Source organism: Sander vitreus, chromosome 17, assembly GCF_031162955.1.
Source record: "Sander vitreus isolate 19-12246 chromosome 17, sanVit1, whole genome shotgun sequence".
Lineage (NCBI taxonomy): Eukaryota > Metazoa > Chordata > Actinopteri > Perciformes > Percidae > Sander > Sander vitreus.
In genome coordinates this window covers 21,561,355-21,580,335 of record NC_135871.1, presented here as the reverse complement: position 1 = coordinate 21,580,335, position 18,981 = coordinate 21,561,355, and the positions used below count along the sequence as shown (strand labels likewise).

Sequence of the window (18,981 nt, the reverse complement as noted above, 5' to 3'; positions counted from 1 at the left end):
AGGAAAAATACAAAGTGAGGTCATTAAATACCAGTTGTAAATACACACATACTGTCAGTCATATGTAGTTCAATCTAGCTAAACTGTAAAGAAAATCTATTTGTTTATGGACATCAAGCTAGGCTATATGCTAGCGCCATATGCTTCATGCTTAATTTATGTTACTCACCCTCGTAGTTGTGGACCTAACTTGATATGTCCCACTTCACAGCTTTCTCCCGTTTCCTGATGGGTGCAGGTGAAAGAGCGTTGACCATTCTGTGCACATTGTTGACATATACTAATAATAAAGCGATGGACGACAGGGGTAAATAAACTCGGTTACAGTTGTACAGACGTTCTAACATAAAACAAACGCACCCTCAACGGGTCAGGGATCATTTCATTGGTAAACACTACACCTGGCATTCTATTGGTTGGGGAATTTTGATAGGATTGTAACACAAAAAAAATCTGAGCGCGCAGGAGAAATCCGAGAGGAGAAGATTTGTAAGTGCGCAGAATCAGCCTGAGTGCGAGGAGAAGGGCCAAAGCTGAGAGCAGGAAATCTGTCCACAGAACAACATATCTGAGTCCAAGAGAAAGTTTGAGCACAAGCAGAGCAAATCCAAGCACGAGCAGTGACTATTTGAGTGTGAGAGCAAGGTTTTGAGGGAAATTATTACAAAATCTGAACGTAATAGAAATGCTCTCAAATTGAAAGAATGTGCTCTTGAATAAAGATAGGAATATAACTCCATAGAACACACCATGGCTTGGAGGTAGGAAGGAGCAGTTCTCTTAATTTTCCCGTACTGTAGGCAAGTACCAGAGTATTTAACTGAAAGTGAGCGGCAACAGGGAACCAGTGTAGTGGAGAAGAAGACAGGCTTCCAAAACAAATGCCCAAAAGCCTCATATGTTTATTTGTTTACGGCAGCAATAGTCTAGTCTGTCGGAAACAAAAGTGGAAATAGTGTGATGTTGTTCAGAGGTAGGAGGTCCGAGTGGATGGACCTTTGCCTCTTTTAACCATGATCACGATCATTCCCTAGCGTTTAACAATTGTTTATTATTGTAACCATGACAACAAAGGTCCCCTAACCTTAACAAATGTTTTTCTAACTCTGACTAAGTCACAACCAAGTCAGGATTATGTCTAGACCTGACCAAATCTTAACCATAGCGTTGACACATCAGAAAATGCTTCTATTTCTTCAACATGAAAAGCTCTGACAATGTCCTACCAATAGGGCCAGCAGATCAGAAAACACGTCTCTGTGTTGTTCTGTGGGGTCAAGACAAGCATGTTTGAAGCATGAATGAATGGTTTATTTCGAACATTTTAAAATAAAAATAAAAAATATAAACACAGAAACAAACAAAATATTAATTTAACATGTCCGAAAAGGAATAGGAAGAAGCAAAAGCTTATTTAATCCTACCCCATTTTCTACTACTATATAATAATCATCATGAATAGGTAAATGTTTACATCATAAAGTATTTATATCATATTTAACATGTTCTTTACAATTTCCTATAAGTATATTTACACACCACAAGGTAAAGACATTTTTCCTATGTATATATTGAACATAAAAAAGAAACAAATAATGTAAGTAACCAAATAAATAAAATGTTTGCAAGTTTCCCAACTTTTCTTAAACTTAATTGCTGCAATGCCCCTTTAAACCATCATGGCCAAAATGGCTCTGTCTCATTCACTGATGTGCATGTTCAGAGAGCACAGAAGATAATTGTATGCAAATGAAAGAAAGGAATGCAGTGCTAGTGTATTGCACCTCACTCCTATCTGCAGGGGAGCCTTTTTTATTCTGAATGACAGCTGCACCAAGTAATGCACATTTATCAGACCATTCATGACTTTGTCATTACTGTTAAATCTTAGCCGCATGTATTTAAAATGATCTAAGGCCTCCCTCAGCGGGATAATATCCTACTCCAATCATGTTTGTGTCACTGAATGGATCGCTTGGCACCTCGTCATCAAATGCGATGAACAGTTAACGTAATAGGCCTGCAACACTAAACTATATCATCTGCCAATTAATTAATCCAATAGAGACTGGCTAGGCCTATTAAATCCCATTCTAATTAATCAGATGTCACCAGGATACTCTGTCACTTACCCCACATTTGAAGGATAATTACCCAAATGAAAGAGAGTAATATAACTGCAGAAATATTTTTTTTTAAATATATCCTTTTAAATAAGGAAATGAGGCATATTCCTGCATATTTTCAGTATGGAAGTGACAGATTTACGAGGGTGTTAATAAATCTTGGCTATGTGTGGTAACTGGCTGCAGAGGGACATTTCTGCAAAGAAACTCTGGTAACTATCGGGATGGGCTTCACAAGTCGTGGAGTGGGAATACATTTGGAGCCACTAAGAGGAAATCCAATTTGGTTTCATATCATTAACGCTTATTGTGTTATATTTTGCCATAAGATCCAAGACTTTTACTTCTTAAAAGTAGGCTTTGGGGCCAAAGGGAAGGGAAGAACCCTGTAGAGTTAAAAGAAGACCAGGAACTGAGCTGAATACTAAGACTTGTGTCATCTCTACCTCTTACGCACAGCATGCGTTAGAGAGAAAGTTCTCTCTTCCAAACACACCTGTGGATGTGGCAGTGAGAGGACAAGAAAGAAAAAGAGTGATATTGGGACAGCATAAGAGAGAGAGGAAAATAGCAGAGAGAGACAGACTCTTTGCTAGTTCACTTAGCAGGACCAACTTTTCAGAGCGCTGAAACCCAACCTTGACATCATTATAAATAGATTCAAAACTGCTTGTTGCTGTCTTTCTGGCTTCTCTCCCTCCTACTGGACTGTAATATCTGTGTAATAATGTATGTGATAATGTACAGTGATAATGACCACAAGCACTGGCTTTCACCTATGGAGCTCCAAAATCTCACCACTACTTTTGTTAACTGCAGTACATTGAATGGTGGGTTTACATAGCAATATTTTATATTGGCTATACTAAATGGCTGCTAGACTACTACTAGAGAATGTTCATAAGCGTTTGTCTGCAAACATGATTTTTCTGTGCTTTCAAGCTACAAAATGTGGACAATTGGAATAATAGATGTTTGCCAATAAGTAGCAGAGCTTTTTAAATTTCCGACAGGGCTTCTCTGTGTCTCACCACTGTGTGTGTTCTCCTTTGTTAGTTTTCCTTAAATACGGAATATAATAATGAATCAGATTGACCTGCTCTTAAAGACAAACAAAAAAAAAATTAAAGAATTGTACCTCTTTGCAGGTATATTTGTAAGTGTGTTTCTACTTACTAAGTGGCTCCCCTTTAAACAACCTCATCCACTAATGACTGTCTTGCAGGCACAGCTGGAATAAAATATAGCTGACACAGGCACTGGGTTCAGTAGCATCTCTCAGTGCAACCAAAACAAATGGCTGAACAGTCACTATTAGGCGTATATATTGTAAACATCTCTTACTGTGTATTTACAGTACGGTGTCCCCACAGATTAGTGTTAACAATGAATTATGGACGGCAAAAACAGAAAACACTGATCACATTGGGTACATTCCTCCTTTATTTTTAATAGGAGTAACCACAATCCACTGCCAGTTGGACACCAACATGATGCTAAGACACATGGTTAGAGAACAGGGGGAAAAAAACAAAGAGCAGAAGAGCTGTTTTTCTTTCTTTCCACTTGTCATTTGCAGGCTCAAATAATGAATCCAGCAAGAACAACCCCTCCATTTTTCAAACCACAATTGATCATACACCCAGTCTGTAGGTTTGTCTGTAGGTATTCTGTAGGTTATTCAGTGCATATGTTTTGTTTAAAAAAGTCTTTTCACCATGTGTTCTTTGTGGGAATAGAATATAGTGAGACATGAATATAAACTGTATTGTATGAGTTAAAGGTAGATGTGGTTCTGATAAAAAAGGGGTCTTTCCTAGACTAACATAGATTATGGGTCACAGCTAATTGTCTTTTATAACAAGCCTGCAATAAATGAGCAAGACCATGTTTGAAGGTTGCATACTTGATTTAGACTGAATCCACTGGTATATTTTTCCAAATAATAATGTATGTATTTATTACCTAGTACATATTTCATTAAGGTTCAGCACTGTATAATGTTGAAATATATAATGATGTGGGTAGTCAACAATTCACTCATTGAAATGCAGAGTCTGTAAAGGGGGTTGTGCTTATTCTCCCATAACATGATTAATCTATAATGTTACCTCAGGCTGTATATTTGGAAGAGAGGGTCTTGCTTATTCACCTCTAGTGCTGCAGACCTGTATTGCTATTCACTGCACAGTTCAGCTTGACATGAATGGATTTTTCAACTTGTCTGAGATTTAATCCTCCTCCAAATTTGTGCATGGGCTTCATCCAGTACCACCATGGGATGGACAGGGCCAACTTCATGGTGAAAGACTTTTCAGTCAACTTGTGATATTAAAGTGTAATCTCTTACTAGCTCTTACAAACTACTTTTTGAATATGCTAACTTACTTATATCTATTATCTTAATCTATTATTTTTATCGTTGCAGAACGCTGGTGCTGCTCTCAATGCATCCCTCACTGGTAATGCTTGTAGTGACATTGACATACTGTATGTAAGCCACACAGCTGCTGCAGTAACTAGTCTAATTATGTTTACTAAATTAATTTGACTTCTGGCTCTGTCCAGTTCTCTCCATAAACCACAAATATGTTTGGCTTAAGCTGAAGTGATTAAACTCAGACTTATTGCACATCACTAGGTATCAAACCATGGCTCCATGTGCAAAGATAAAAGCAAACACAATAAACACAATTAGTAATTACCCATTACTGTGTAAGAACAGAACAAAAGCAGTTTCAGTGAGTATACAATAGCACTAATAGTACTACTAATCAATGATGACAGAGACCAGCTACTCAGGAGCAAGGCATGTGTGCCTCACTGTGAAAAGCAATCACAGGCAGCAGTGTGCATTGTCCCAAGCCATGCATAAGAAAAATAATTTCAGAGATGGGAGTCTTAAGAAGGAGCTGAGGACCCAGAAGTCAAAGACGCTATCCTGTGAAAACAATTACTCATGCAGAGACTTGTGCTTTAGGCTTTTGATTGGAGAAGCGTATTATTTCGGAAAGAGGAAAAAATTGTTTATCACATTTGAATAGCAAGAGGACATTGTGTATCAGTGGTACTTATCTATTCATGGTTAACAGGTTGTTGCTATTGTTTTTTGCTTTGATACTTCTGCATGTGACAGCTCCTCTTTATCTAAATTCACTTTTTGGCATTGTTCCAAAAAAGGAGGAGAACAAAATCTGTCTTTCCGTTTCACTTCATTGCTCATAGCCATAAACATTAATGACTCAGGTTTGTGTGACAATGAAATTCCACCTTCGTCGCTGAGAGCAGGCGTGACCTACGAGCCAATGTCTCGGTGACTGTTTGCAGCACTTTTGAGACTAACTTATGTTGACACCCGTGGAGATGCACATGTACGCTCCATAACTGGAGCTGAAGCAGCAAAACACAGATGACAGATGCCAACCATTTTTATAATTTGTAAATAATCATTTAGGGACAATTTTGCTCTAAGAACAGAGCCAGTATGAATCAACTAATGATCCAAAAAATGGGTGATTATCCATTGGATGGCCTACTTTCCATGAAAAGGTATTCCCTCTATCATATTAAATCTACTTACTATCTCATAAAAACCTTTCTTTATGCAGAGAATAAATATTAGAGGACATATATTATTTTCAACATGCCTCTCTGATACATGGTAGTGGCTACCATAGGCTAAGATAGCAAAACTTACCACTTACACTTGCGTATCCTGACTATGTGGAGCCTCAGCTTGTTCCATCACAGCTTACATGTGAACCAGAAACAATCACATGATGCTATATGTATTTCACATGCAACATAAATGTTATTGGACAGCTTCATTGCAGCTTATAGGTAGTAGTCAGATGAAACCCATTTGTATTATTCTTATGCAGATTTTGCACAAGTTTCACAACATGTATTACTCCGAAGAGGAGAGAGGTTGAGAAATGGCAGATTTGCATCACATACAAAGAATGAATCCTTTTCAAGAGCTGTGTCGCCAGTTAAAATGAAGAATTGTATGATGAAATCTCAACAACATAATTCTTTTATAGATAAATGAAATTACCTGATTTATTCACCTGCTGGTATGTGGTGAATTGTTAATGGAATTGTGGATGCCTGTCATCTTAAAACCCAAATCTCAAGGTTCATGTTTCAGTTTTGATTCCCTTGGAATGATTCTAGATTGTGCTACTGTGTCATGGGAACTGTAATTAGGAAGGCAATAATAAAGGGCAATAATTCCTACGTTCCTTTCCTGCTTTTGTCAAATCTATCGCTCCATATAAACTCTGAAATTTGAAACTGATATGTGAGTTAGCATTATATTCAGACATGAATACTGTTAAGTTGCACTTTTTAAATATTAATGTTATTGGCGCTTTGTTCTGAAAAGCAATGTGTTTTAAATTGCATTTTCATCTTCCCCTTAATCCTATTTTTTATCAATCTAAATCACAGAAATTCCATGAATCGTTATGAAAAATGTAAACGTTTTGCGCAAACACAGCTGCAGTATCAATATATGGCCAGCAGGGGTAGTGTGTGATTTTACAACAACTTTGGAGGCATGGATGTTTATTTCTCTGCTGCAATGAAAACAAGATGATTACTATGATACATGTGAGACTTTGACGTGAGTGTGATGTGGATTTATTTAGTTTTGTCTATGAAAGAAAGAAAAAAAGGGCTGCAGTGTGGGTAAAACATTATTCTCCCAGTTATAGTTTGCTTCCAATATTGAAAGCAGTCCTTGGAAAGAAAAAAAAAATCAACAAATGAACAAGCATTGAGGTATGTCGTAGACTGTGAGATCGCTGGTTCGCTCTGCTCTACAGGTGCCTTTTTTCTTGGACTAGTGCAGGTTAGTGAGGGAGCTGTCCTCTGTCGGTGGTGCTGAAAGTTTATGCTCTGCGCCTCTGACAGACGTAACCAAACAATTAAAAGATATTTCCGTTTTTATTGCAGTCACGAAAAATATCCTTTAATTGTAAGATTATGCCGATCTAGAAACTCCGTCTCTTGCACGACTTCTTCCTCTTCTTCACAGCTCTGCACACGCCTGGCATTGCTCAAACATAACTGGGACCCAGTAAGAATTACTGGCACCCTGTAGTCTAAATCACACACAACAAACTATCCTTAAAATGAGCCCCAATGCCCTAATCCCGCGATAAAAAAAACAACAAGGGCGTCAATTTTGCTAAAGCAACAATCAATTAATCAAGTCATGCAGCTATAACACAACATTGGGCTATTTGTGTTTGTTCCTTTGCAAAATACTCCTCCGGTAACTCAGTGTCAGCTGTGCCCCGGTTCAGTCAGGCGTTGTGGCTTCTGTCACGTCTGTCCCTCATCGATCAGCCCTCGCCGAGGAACATGGTTTGTAAATCCTTTTCTCTGCCACATCAGCTGCGCTCCGTCGCCAGTGAAGTACTACGCTGAAAATGTGTCTCAGCCGCTCTGTGCCCTCACATCATCCCTGGAAAACGGCAACTTCTCCAAAAGTAAACTGTTTACACCGCCGTCGACTTTTCATCTCTCGAGCCAATTTATGTTTGGTTTTGCGCGTGAGCTTTGTCACGCACTTGTCTTTCTTTTCAGTATATAGGCTGATAGACTTTTTGTTACCTCCAATCATGTGTTTAAATAGGATATCTGCTCTTCAAGCGTCTTTCTCCGGCTAGTCCAAATCATTTCTACCCAGCTTGTCGGGACAGCAGCTGAGTCGTGAAGTCTCTGCAGTCACGTGATCGAGACAGAACTGAAGTGTGTGTGTGTGTGTGTGTGTGTGTGTGTGTGTGTGTGTGTGTGTGCGTGTGAGCGTGTGTGTGTGTGTGTGTGTGTGTGCGTGTGTGCGTGTGTGTGTGTGTGTGTGTGTGTGCGTGTGTGTGTGCGTGTGTGTGTGTGTGTGTGTGTGTTTTAGTAGCCTAGTGTGTATGTGAGCGTCTCTCCGTGTGTAGTTAGAGGGGTGTCCCTCCTCCGCATTTTTTGCTGCTTGCCACGCTTTAGACGCCGGAGCGCAGGGAGAGAGGCGAGAGTGAGATAGGTAACGCCGGTCTTTCTCATCGGGCTACCTTCAGTCATACCTCGGGACCCGTCGGTTCTTCCTCGTCTTTTTGATCCCACCTTCCTGCGGTCTGCTTGTTTTTGTTGGTTAAAAAAAAAAGAGGAAAAAAACTGATAATTTCTGTAGGGTTTCATGCGGGTCTGGTCTGCCAGGAGGAGGACCGCGGTTCTGTTTTGCACTGGGTTTTGATCATCTTTTTTTCTTTTTCTTTGGGTGCTCCATTTGGACAGTACAGGACAGCCGAGCAAAGCTTGGATGAGCCGCTTCGCTGAAATCCCGAGATGGAGTTGCTGCTGATCTGCCTTTCCCTGTGGATATTGCAATGCAATTCGGCCAAAGCGGACTCCATCATACATATCGGTAAGTGTCCGATAAAACAGCACGCTGTTTGGTTAGACAGGTGTAAAGACAAAGCGTGCGGGGATAAAGCTCAGCCAGTGCATACTGTGTTGATCACAGAATTTTGGTGAGAGGGCGGGATACATAGTCAATTCAGCTTGTATTCTGTGTTTAAGCAAGACTTTGACTCACATGCGAGTTGAAAAGTTGGCGTTTTGTATGCGGCCATGCCGCTGACCTTTACTGCCACAGCTATTTTCTGTATGTTATACAGTTATTTAGTTTATCCTATTTCTGCACGCGTTTCTTACACTTTTCGATGGCAAATTAACGCATTAATGCTAGCTTCAGATCTAAATCTCACCAATGTCGGCCTCTAAATTGCAATTTTGCATTCAAAACACGGACTACAGTAAGAAGGCCTGTATCGTCGAAGCTTTGACGAAATTAATGTCTAATAGCCAAATGGCTGAGGCTTTTTTAGACCAAGCTACCTCTTGTCTGTAACCGACAAGCCTCAACTTTCACCGGAACGTGACTGCAATGTCAATAACAAGACAGAGGGAATGTCAGTGGAGTTTCGTTTTAGAGATGCAAAACGCATAGAGCCTCCTTGTTCTCAAACTTAAAACCAGAGCTGCCTTTTTTTCAGAAATGGGGGAATGCTTTAAACTCATAATGATGTTCAAATGATTCTGTTTGTCCCTAAACATCGCATTGCATATCACAGTTTTAAAATACATACATGATCCACACGCACAAACACACACACACACACACACACACACACACACACACACACACACACACACACACACACACACACACACATTGAGTAATTGCTTTGGTTTGTGTCCCCTTTTCATGCACACAGCTACGTAGCCACTTATAATGTCGATCTGTAATCTCAGATAAAAATATCAATGTCACTGTGAGCAAATTCGTCTCGGTGCCCCTCCGCTGCTGCTGTAGCTGCTGCTGCTGGTGTTCACAGTTTACTGCAACAGTCTGGCAAGCAGCAGGTGCTCAGTCACTGGCTCAATACTGAGGTGGGACTCCATCCAGATAATATTGGCTGATGACTCGTATAACGTTAGGGTACCCCAATTATACTTTTCATTTCCTGAAACCTTTTTTGTGATATATTATGTGCGTCTCCCAATAGCAGCTGATGCCATAAACAGAGGAAGAAAGAGGGAGAAAGAGGGGAGGGGGAGAGACAGTTAAGCTTCAGCATGCCTCCCACACTATGCCTATAATGCATATTGGCTAGCGTGCCATCGATCTAGTAGACACGACAGCCATTTCTTTTTCTAATTCTGGCTACTTTATGCATCAAAGTAGTTTTTGTGACGTGGCGTGTCGCTCTCCATGGTGCTGAAATCTTGAGACGCACATATTGCGCAAGGCGAAATAAACCACAACGAAAAGATATATTCCACTTGCAATTATAAAAGTATGCATCACTTTGACTTGTTTTGGACAATAACATTAAAAGCTTCTATTTAGTATGTAATATAGCGATGGTCCATTAATGAAGGTACAACTCATTTACTACTTCCTCCACCTTCAACTCTACTTCACCTCTTCGCGTTTTCTCTCGAAATAACCTGTGATTATTTAATTCAACAGGTGCCATATTCGAGGAAAACGCTGGCAGAGATGACGAGATTTTCCAACTTGCCATCTCAGATCTGAGTCTGAACGATGACATTCTGCAGAGCGAGAAAATCACCCACTCTGTGAAACTTATCGAGCCAAACAACCCTTTCCAGGCTGTGCAGGAAGGTAAGCGCGATTCCCCCAATCGCAATACATTTCCCCTGCTATTTGATTTGATTACTTGGGCCCACATGGTACGTCAAAGAGGCAGTCACCTTTGCTCAGTCGCTTTTAGTTATGAGCAGGCAAGAAGTCTGATGGTAAAAGTCTTGACTGGCTTGATCTTGCCCGTTTTTTGGGCCATGAGCTGATGTTGTTCATTTTGCATGTTGATCAGTCAGTGTTGTTGCTCGGGTATATTGATGATAATCCATGTGCCTCTGTGAGTACAATGCAATGGTTCTGTGTGTGTGTGTGTGTGTGTGTGTGTGTGTGTTGCCAGCTGCAAAGTGCTGTTCCACTGTACTAAAGCAAGGTGTCTTCTGTGGTTGAAAAGCTAGGTGGAAGCATTGAGTTAGAGCACAGCAGCTAAGGATATGTTACGTGCAATACAAATCATTTGATCAGATGATCAAATATAATTCCAGCACCAATACTCACTTCTGTAATTGCAGGAGAGAAAAATATTTCTAGTTTTTATGTCTCCTTTGAAGGATGAGCACTGCAATCTTGTTCATGCACATGTATCACCCTTCAGTCTTTTTCCTTAAAATGTCTGAAATGCCTCATTTGAATTCCGCATGAGTGCTTAGAATGCACACACCTCCACAAACCAGACAGGAAATTAGCAAAGAAATTATTTTAGTCAAGGTCATCTCGCTCAGTCATTGAAAGGTGCTGTTATACAGTTCACTGCAAAAAGTGATTAAAAATTCTTCCTTAATCATTAAGACTTTAATAGGTTCATAGGGACCTTTAAATGCTGTTTATGTTCCCTGCACTTAGTTACCAGCCTGTACTTTCCCCCACAAAGTTGCACAAAGGCCTTGATGAGTCATTGCTATTCATAGTGCCCTTGTCAGGCACAGAAAGACAATATGGCATGCCTTTTAAAGAAAAAAGCACTTTATTAATCCCTCAATAGTGAAATTCCATTTTATTGTTATAATTATCCCATGTAATTTAGTTGTGGTCTTCAACGATGTCACAGATATCTAGTATTATAATTCACATTACTTTTGTAAACTTAAATCCTGATTGGGCTCACATGAAGCGAAGTGGCATTCAGGCTCTTTAAATAAACCTGAAGTATACAGAGGAGATAATCCAGGTTGCTGCTGCAGAGATAAAATAAAAAAGATGGCTAGTTTACCAGTTAATGTAGCTTGGGATAAAAAAGTATAGTAATTAAACGACTTTCCAGCAAATAATTTGCCATTTGTGCAGTGCTCTGATTTCTTTTAAAAAACAAATCAAGTGTTTACAACTAGACTTGGTGGAGAATATGCACACTGAACTCTTATTAATTATCTTAAAGTTGTTTTATTGACAATCCCCTAGATAATATTTTAATTACATTACATTGTGTTATAACACAATGGCATGCCTGTACAGAAGCCTAAGGACATATAGAAGTTGTTAATGGTGCTGTACAAAACATTAAAGATGTGAATAGAATTTGTAACTGCAGAGCTTTCTACTGCTCATTGAAAATTATTCAGAGCTTACTTCCTCTGCTTGAATTGCCTTTCGTTAGCCTTGATTGGGTATCATTTAACATGATTAATTACTGTTTACGGTTAGGCTCCTGATTATCAAATATTCACAGAAGTGGGTGATTAGTGATTAGTTTCTGGTGAGAGTTTAATAATGTGCAGTCGTTGACGTGAGAATCAATGGGTGGCCCTGGACTCTTGTACTAGACACAAGGCAGGGTTGTGAGTGTTGAGTGACAACTGGGATAAGCTGACCTTTTGTTTTGCGCTTTTGTTCACTGTCATCCCACTGCAGTGACAGGAGCTTGGCAAATAGGGAGGGGTGGGTGGAGGTAAACAGGGAGTGAACGGGTGGTGGGGTGGATGGAGAAGATAGTGGCTGTAGAAAAGAAGAAAAGCATGGCAATTAAGGGTGAGAAGAGCAATGAGGATAAAAAAAATACCCATGAGTACCAGTAGAGAGAGGAGAATTATGATCAAGACCTGAATAAACATGAGTGGACAAAACGAGAGCATGAGGAGAGTTAAGATAGGAGTGAGGTGATGAGGAAAATTTGCCAGCCAAGTGAGAGGAGTAGTTGCAGCGTCATGTTTGTCCTTTGGCTTTCTTTGTCCTTGCACTGGTTGAACATATATTAACGAGGATGTCACTCCGACACCATGCACACAGAAACACTCAACTATTCAGTTCTTCCCATGCTCTTATCATTTAAAGATGACAGCTCAAGGCTGGATATACTGCTTAACCACACAACTGGCAGATACTGTCCTATTTATAGGCTGGAGCAACTGGAGAGGATGAATAGGGTGATTTTAACACCAGGAGCAAAAACTCAGAATAATATCTATCTATTTTGGTAATAGCTTATCTGATCACAAGGTTTTTAGATGCCATCAGCTTGCAATACTATCACAGAATGTGGTTAGTGGAACAGCCCCACCCCATATTTATTACTTTTCCCCTCAGTTCTTGTACTTTATAGAGATCAAGATAAGGCACTGGCAAGGACGATAACAAATAGTCAAAATCATGTTTTTTTTTTTTTAAATTGTACACATTTGTCTCTGGAAGGAATGGTTGTGATGACTCCCATAATGTGGCTATGCACGATTTAACTGCATGTACTGCCATTCTGATCAATTTTAATGTTAATGCCTCACTTATCTCGTAACAGCCAGTCATCACTCGGGAGAGCCAGTCTGGATCTTGCAGGGACGAGAGCATCAGCAAAGTCTGTAATAACTTGAGAAAGTTGAAGTTCAGAGCATGACCACAGCCTATTAAAGGAGAACTCTGGGCAATTTTTACGTTAATCTTGATCGCTATAAATATATGAGTACTGTCGATAGCAAGAAAAACAAACAGAATCGGTCCTAGCAAACTGGAGTTGCTGCAGCTAATGCCCATAGCTCCCAGTTAGCTAAAACAGCAGTCTTATCAGACACAAATTGCAATTATAATGTCTGTGCAACATGAACAGGGCTCTTACGTGACAACTCAGACATCCTGCCGCTTGCTCGTCCTGCTAGCTGCCAGCTGCTAGCTGCCGTCTGGGATGAGTGTATTCAGCCAGGCTTCAATGATAATCATCACGCAGCAGTTTCATGTGTATATGTAGCTCATCTATTGTGTGTGACATCGATCTGGCGTTGGTGAGTAGGAGTCTTGGCAGTGGCGATTTGTGTAGTAGTTTTCTTAGCCAGGCTAGCAGGCCCGACCGGTGTCCTTGCTTCTCCTTCCTCCCCGCCTTCCTCGCCTGCCGCGGCCGACAACAATACAACTACATGGAAACGGGATAAATGAGCCCGGTCGGGCCTGCTAACCTAGCCTTTCTGAGAATATAGTTCCCAGTTTATATACGGTTAGAAGATGGCTGTGTCTCATGTGACCTTGTTATTTGTACGCCCTGTGACTATACAAATCACAACATGTAAATAGGAACATGTTGGCGTTATTTTGTCACTTATTTAGAGCAGTAGGCTAGCTGGAGCCGATTACCTTCAGGATCCGTGCTAAGCTAAGCTGCCAGCGGAGCAGTCCTCTAGCTCACCCAGTAAGAGCATTCACCCCATGTTGGCTAAATCCTGCAGCAGCCCGGGTTCAAATCCAACCTGCGGCCCTTTGCAGCATGTCATTCCCCCATCTCTCTCCCCCTTTCACATCTATCTACTGTCACTACAATAAAAGGGAAAAGCCCCCAAAAAAATTATCTTTAAAAAAAAATTAATTAAATAATGGCTTTGAAAGTGTTGGCATGGGAAATGTAATATCTTCCATCTGATTGTCTGCTTGACAACTCATCACTTGCCGTGCTCTAAACGTGATGGAATACTGCCATTTCGCTATCATTGTCTCGTTGATTTTAATAATGCTGCATAAATCTTGTTAATGGTTTTGCTTTTGTTTTTTAATGTCTTTTTACCAGCTCTACACAAGGGGGGGGGGGGTCAGGTCATTTTACCAGCTACTGTTAATTACCCAGTGGTTATTTTAATTCGTCATAAGCTCCCCAATGGGCTGTATAAAGGCCTGCTGGTACCCTAATCAGCTAAGTGATGTTGCGGCAGAGGTATACCTTTTACCATTTAGTCCCTCACAGTGTAAGCCCCACTACTCAGCATCCGTCATACGTCATCTTAACCTTTGTTGGTTGCACACTGTTGGTCCAGTTTGTGGTAAAGAAAATGTTTAATTCTTGTTTAGAAGAACAACTATTAGAAAGGCTGAGTATTAGGCCTACTCTTTTTAGCCAATCCATAATAATAATAATAATCAATAATAATAATAATAATAATAATAATAATCCGGTAATTCCAGACTAGACAGGCTACTTCTGCTGTTGCCACAGGGTAACTGGAAAGATTAGCTCAGCCAGTTTAAAAAATATGATTTGGTTATAAAGACATCCACACATTTGCATTTAAGAAGTAAATAAACACATAATAGACTTACAAACTGGTTTAGCTGATCTTCATTATATTTATTGTCAGATTAACCAAATATCTACCAGCTATGATAGGCTGACTTTACAGGGCACGCCTCCCCCTAGAGCCCACCCAGTCGAAACTGATTAGGTAGCATATAAGCAGAACATTTAATTTATATGAAAAGTAATGAAAAAATTGTTGAACACGTCTGTCTTCTGCCACTCCAAATGGTTCAGTAGTAGCACAAAAAACAAACCAACCAGTGGATAAGGATTTGTCCGGATTTTGGATTGGTTGAACGAACTCTGACACACACAAACAAACACACTTGAAAATGGATGTCCTACCTCCTGATAGCCTGAAAAGTTGTGTCTTGAACTTGTGCCATCCTATTGGTTTAAGCTTCTGATAACACAGTGAGAGATGCCCACATTGCTGCTGGGCTTGTGTGGACTGTTCTTGCATTTGTTGTGAAAAAGTGCAACGAAGAATGTGTGATTAACAGTATATCACAGGGCTTGCACGTGTTGGTATTGTATTTGTGCAAAGTGCCATGTTTTTATGTGTTGTGGATATTATTGCAGTACTGTATGTTAAGTGTTGTGATTGTTTGGTTCCCTGCTGATTGCTTACTCTACATTACTGTTATACTTGATTGTTGTCTGCTTCCTTACAACTCATCTTATCTCCTGGAAGAGACTTCCAATACAAAATTCTACTTCTTTGTCACACTGCACCTGTTATGTAATGGACAGTGCAGTTCTGTGGATTACAAACCTATACTTGTCCCTCTATACCTGTGCCATTCACACCATACAGTGTGGATGACACAGGGGAGGCCCAATGGAACCTGTAGTCCGCTGTGGAATGACACACACACAAAAGAATATGTATTTCTCCAGCTTTTCTTTTAGAATAGCCAGAGTCAGCGATGTCTGGCAACTGCTGCAGAAAGAGCGAGACGAATGAAGGAAGGGAGACAGAGGGAGGTCATGGCTGTTAAATGCTGGATCTGCTTAGTATAGGCCTACAGGTTTTGTCCTCTGTGCTGCACAGGAACAGCCGGTCAGTATTACTCTCCTGCAGTGGGATATCTCTGTGTCACATACATTTGGCAGTTCTCAAAGTACTCTTGAAAGGAGCACAGAGACATTTCTAAGTATCCAATTATAAAAATTTAAAAAACATGAAGACTTTGAAAGATTATGGCTTTTGAGTCAGAAGGCTTGGTCTGCTGATTAACTTCGAGAAAAACGTCAATTCACTTAAATGCCACGTCTGATCTGTATTCAAAGGAATCATCGGCAGCGTGCTAAATGTCACCATGAGCAGGGATTTTAGTAATCTTCTAATTTAAGCACAGACACATTTCTTTTCCAAATACAATATAAATAAATAAAGAGAGTGAGAGCAATGCACTGCTTTGCTCGCTGAAATATTTCAACAGATTTTTTTGCAGGTATTTTAAGAAAGTTATGTTTGATTTAAACAGAATTAGTGTATTGAGCAAATTAGAAAGTGGCAGTCATGCTGGGCCTTTGTGCGTTTATGTATTCATCACACTCCCCATGCTGCCAGCAGACAGCTGAGGGCTGATTTCAAAGTATTCTCATCGCTTTTCACACTGGCATGTTTGATTGAGGATGTTCTGGGGGTCATTGTGTATAAGGCTGACTAATGGCTTCTGGGTGGTATGATGGTTGTCTGTCTCTGAAGGACAAATGCAGGAAAAACACATTTGAAAAGTGGATACATTTTGAATACAAATCTTGATTAATGCGCAACTGTTTGTTCCTCCTTTGGTGCGCACACATTTCTAAAATTTGGCATCAGAGAATATTATTTGGGTCATTTAGCACTGTCAGACAATGACATCAAACTATCAGGCGACCAAATTTATCCTGGCCTGTTTCTGTAATTGTTGTTTGAAAGACATTTACCACCTGTATTGATTTTACGATATGACAGCAGCATCTGATGTACGAGGAATGGCTTAAAGACCAAAAAATGTATGGCTATCAGAACACCTGCTTGCATGCCATACATAACTCAACAGGCTGCCTGTTACACATACACATGACCCTACAACATATGCTTTCCCTTTCACAGGTCTCTCAGCCCCATTTCTTATTCATGTTCCTGTCTTCTCTGGTGTGACAGATTTATAACGAGCTGTAGAGAACCCTGTGACAGATGTTAGTGCATTGCCACGACCCCCAAACAGCTCCCAACCACTGCTGGGGATTGGCCATCAATACTACTCTACCTGTTAGAGCAAGAGGGACTGAGAGAGAGAGAGAGTGAGAGAGAGACAGAGACAGAGACAGAGACAGAGGATGCCCAAAGGAGATGTCCTGTCCAATCAGATTGATGCAGATGAGCCCTCCGGCCTCTGTCCGTTCTGTTGTAATACATCGCAGTCCTACATGATACGATCATCATTTCTCTTTGAACACACTGTTATGCATCGACTTTATTGAGCTGCTGAGATGACAGCGACTGGGAGGGTGGCTGAGGTAGAGTGGGTGTATCAATGGTCGGGGAGGATTTGCTTGTTTGTGCATCGTGATATGAATATATGCCTTTACGTGTGTATGCTATGATGTATTGTGGTGGTTTTATAGACACAGGTTCGCTTTTGTGGATGTTTTTGAAAAATGGTGCTGGTTTGGTGGGAGGAAGTGTGTGGTGATAATAGTCCGGGAATGGCAGGGTGTAACCCCCCCTCCACTCACTTCTGATGCTGACTAGCTCAAAGGAAAGTGTGTATAATTTACTACCCACCACCTGCACCATTGGCGGCAAGAAGACTTCATTCCAGGAAAGAAGACAAGGAGCAGAAAATCAGCCCCCAAGAAAATCCTTTTAAGGAGTCAGCCAAAGAAATGCTGCGCAGCTATCTCCGACTTTACACTCTTTTCAGACAGACGGAGGAGGGAGATGTAGGGGGTGAGATGTGGGGTGGAATTGGAGTCTTAGTGTGGGTAAAACGGTGAAGCAGAGTGAACTGGTGAGCAAGCGTGATGATGAGGGAGAAAGCAGGATGATGGAGATGGCAGAAGGCAGAGGGAAAGATAATGCAGGGGAAAAAAGAAGCAGAGGCTGTGAAATTTGGGGCCTTATGGAAGACAAGAGGGGCGAAGTCATTCGAAACTGCAGACTTGACTCACTAGCCTCATTGATGAAGAGATGCCAAAATGTATTTGGGAGCCATTGGTTGCATTGCTGCCCACAGACACGGATACCGAGAGGGACCATCTGTCACAAGACTCCCTCCAAATTCTTACTCGCTGAGTATCTGACTCTCTGTTTCTCTCTCACTGCCATGGGCCTCTACAATGCCCAGGCAACATGGATTTTATTCAAAGATGAGGCTAAGCTAGTGCGTAAGCCCTCTCCGAGTGAAATCAAAACCCAGCTTAAACCTCATGAGTGAAAGCCTAAAAGAGTGTAGAGGGCGAAACATGCAGGCATCACTGAAAACTGGGTCAAATATGCATCCTAAGATGTAATTCAAACAGTTTGGCTAAGGCATAACTTACTCTATTCTACATTGAAAATCATCACAAGCCATTGCAATATAACTCAGCTTTTTTGAACTCGTAATGATAAACATAATAATATATTCTTTGACTCACTCATTTAATTGCTCATTCATCTTGTGTTTTCCCTTTTACTGTAACAGTACATGATCCATGACAGCTGTTACTCTCTTTTACATGGGATGTTTAACCTGTCATTGCCTGTAAATGCAATTTATTGGAATAGTGATAAAAAACACACCAGAGCACAGACAGATTGTCTCAGCTGAAGATAAGTCTCAGATAAATAATGAATTTGTAATTGTTTCGAAAAAATGAGCTGAGTACATATTTCAGTATTACAGTTAGTAGGCCACGATTTGTCATGTTATCTATCTATTACATTACCATTCTGTTGTACTAACCCATTACAAGTATGTGAGTTCTCCTTATGTCCTATCAAAGCTAGGTGTTATTGTTAGGTTTTAATCATCACTAGAACAAGCTTTTGAAATCCCACGCCACAGAATTCATTGAATCTCTCTTTTTCTTTTAATTATCTCAATGTAAAGAGCAATTCATTAGATGGCTTTATTCAGAAAAAAACAACAACACACCAACGTGACCAGCTCATGTTTGTCCCTCCAACTGATGACAGGCATATTTCTTTACAGAAGTGGTTCCTAAAA

At 40.4% G+C, this 18,981-nt stretch overlaps 1 protein-coding gene across 2 annotated transcripts in view; it reads left to right on the top strand.

The window, feature by feature from the left end:
• Nucleotides 1–8,468: 8,468 nt before the first annotated feature.
• The window catches only part of grid1a (glutamate receptor, ionotropic, delta 1a), a 253,081-nt gene continuing 242,568 nt past the window's right edge, over nucleotides 8,469–18,981 (top strand). For both annotated transcript variants that reach the window (XM_078273281.1, XM_078273280.1), the window contains exons 1-2: nucleotides 8,469–8,547; nucleotides 10,159–10,314. In XM_078273281.1, the coding sequence (XP_078129407.1) occupies nucleotides 8,469–8,547; nucleotides 10,159–10,314 (235 nt within the window). The remainder of the gene's footprint in view (nucleotides 8,548–10,158; nucleotides 10,315–18,981) is intronic.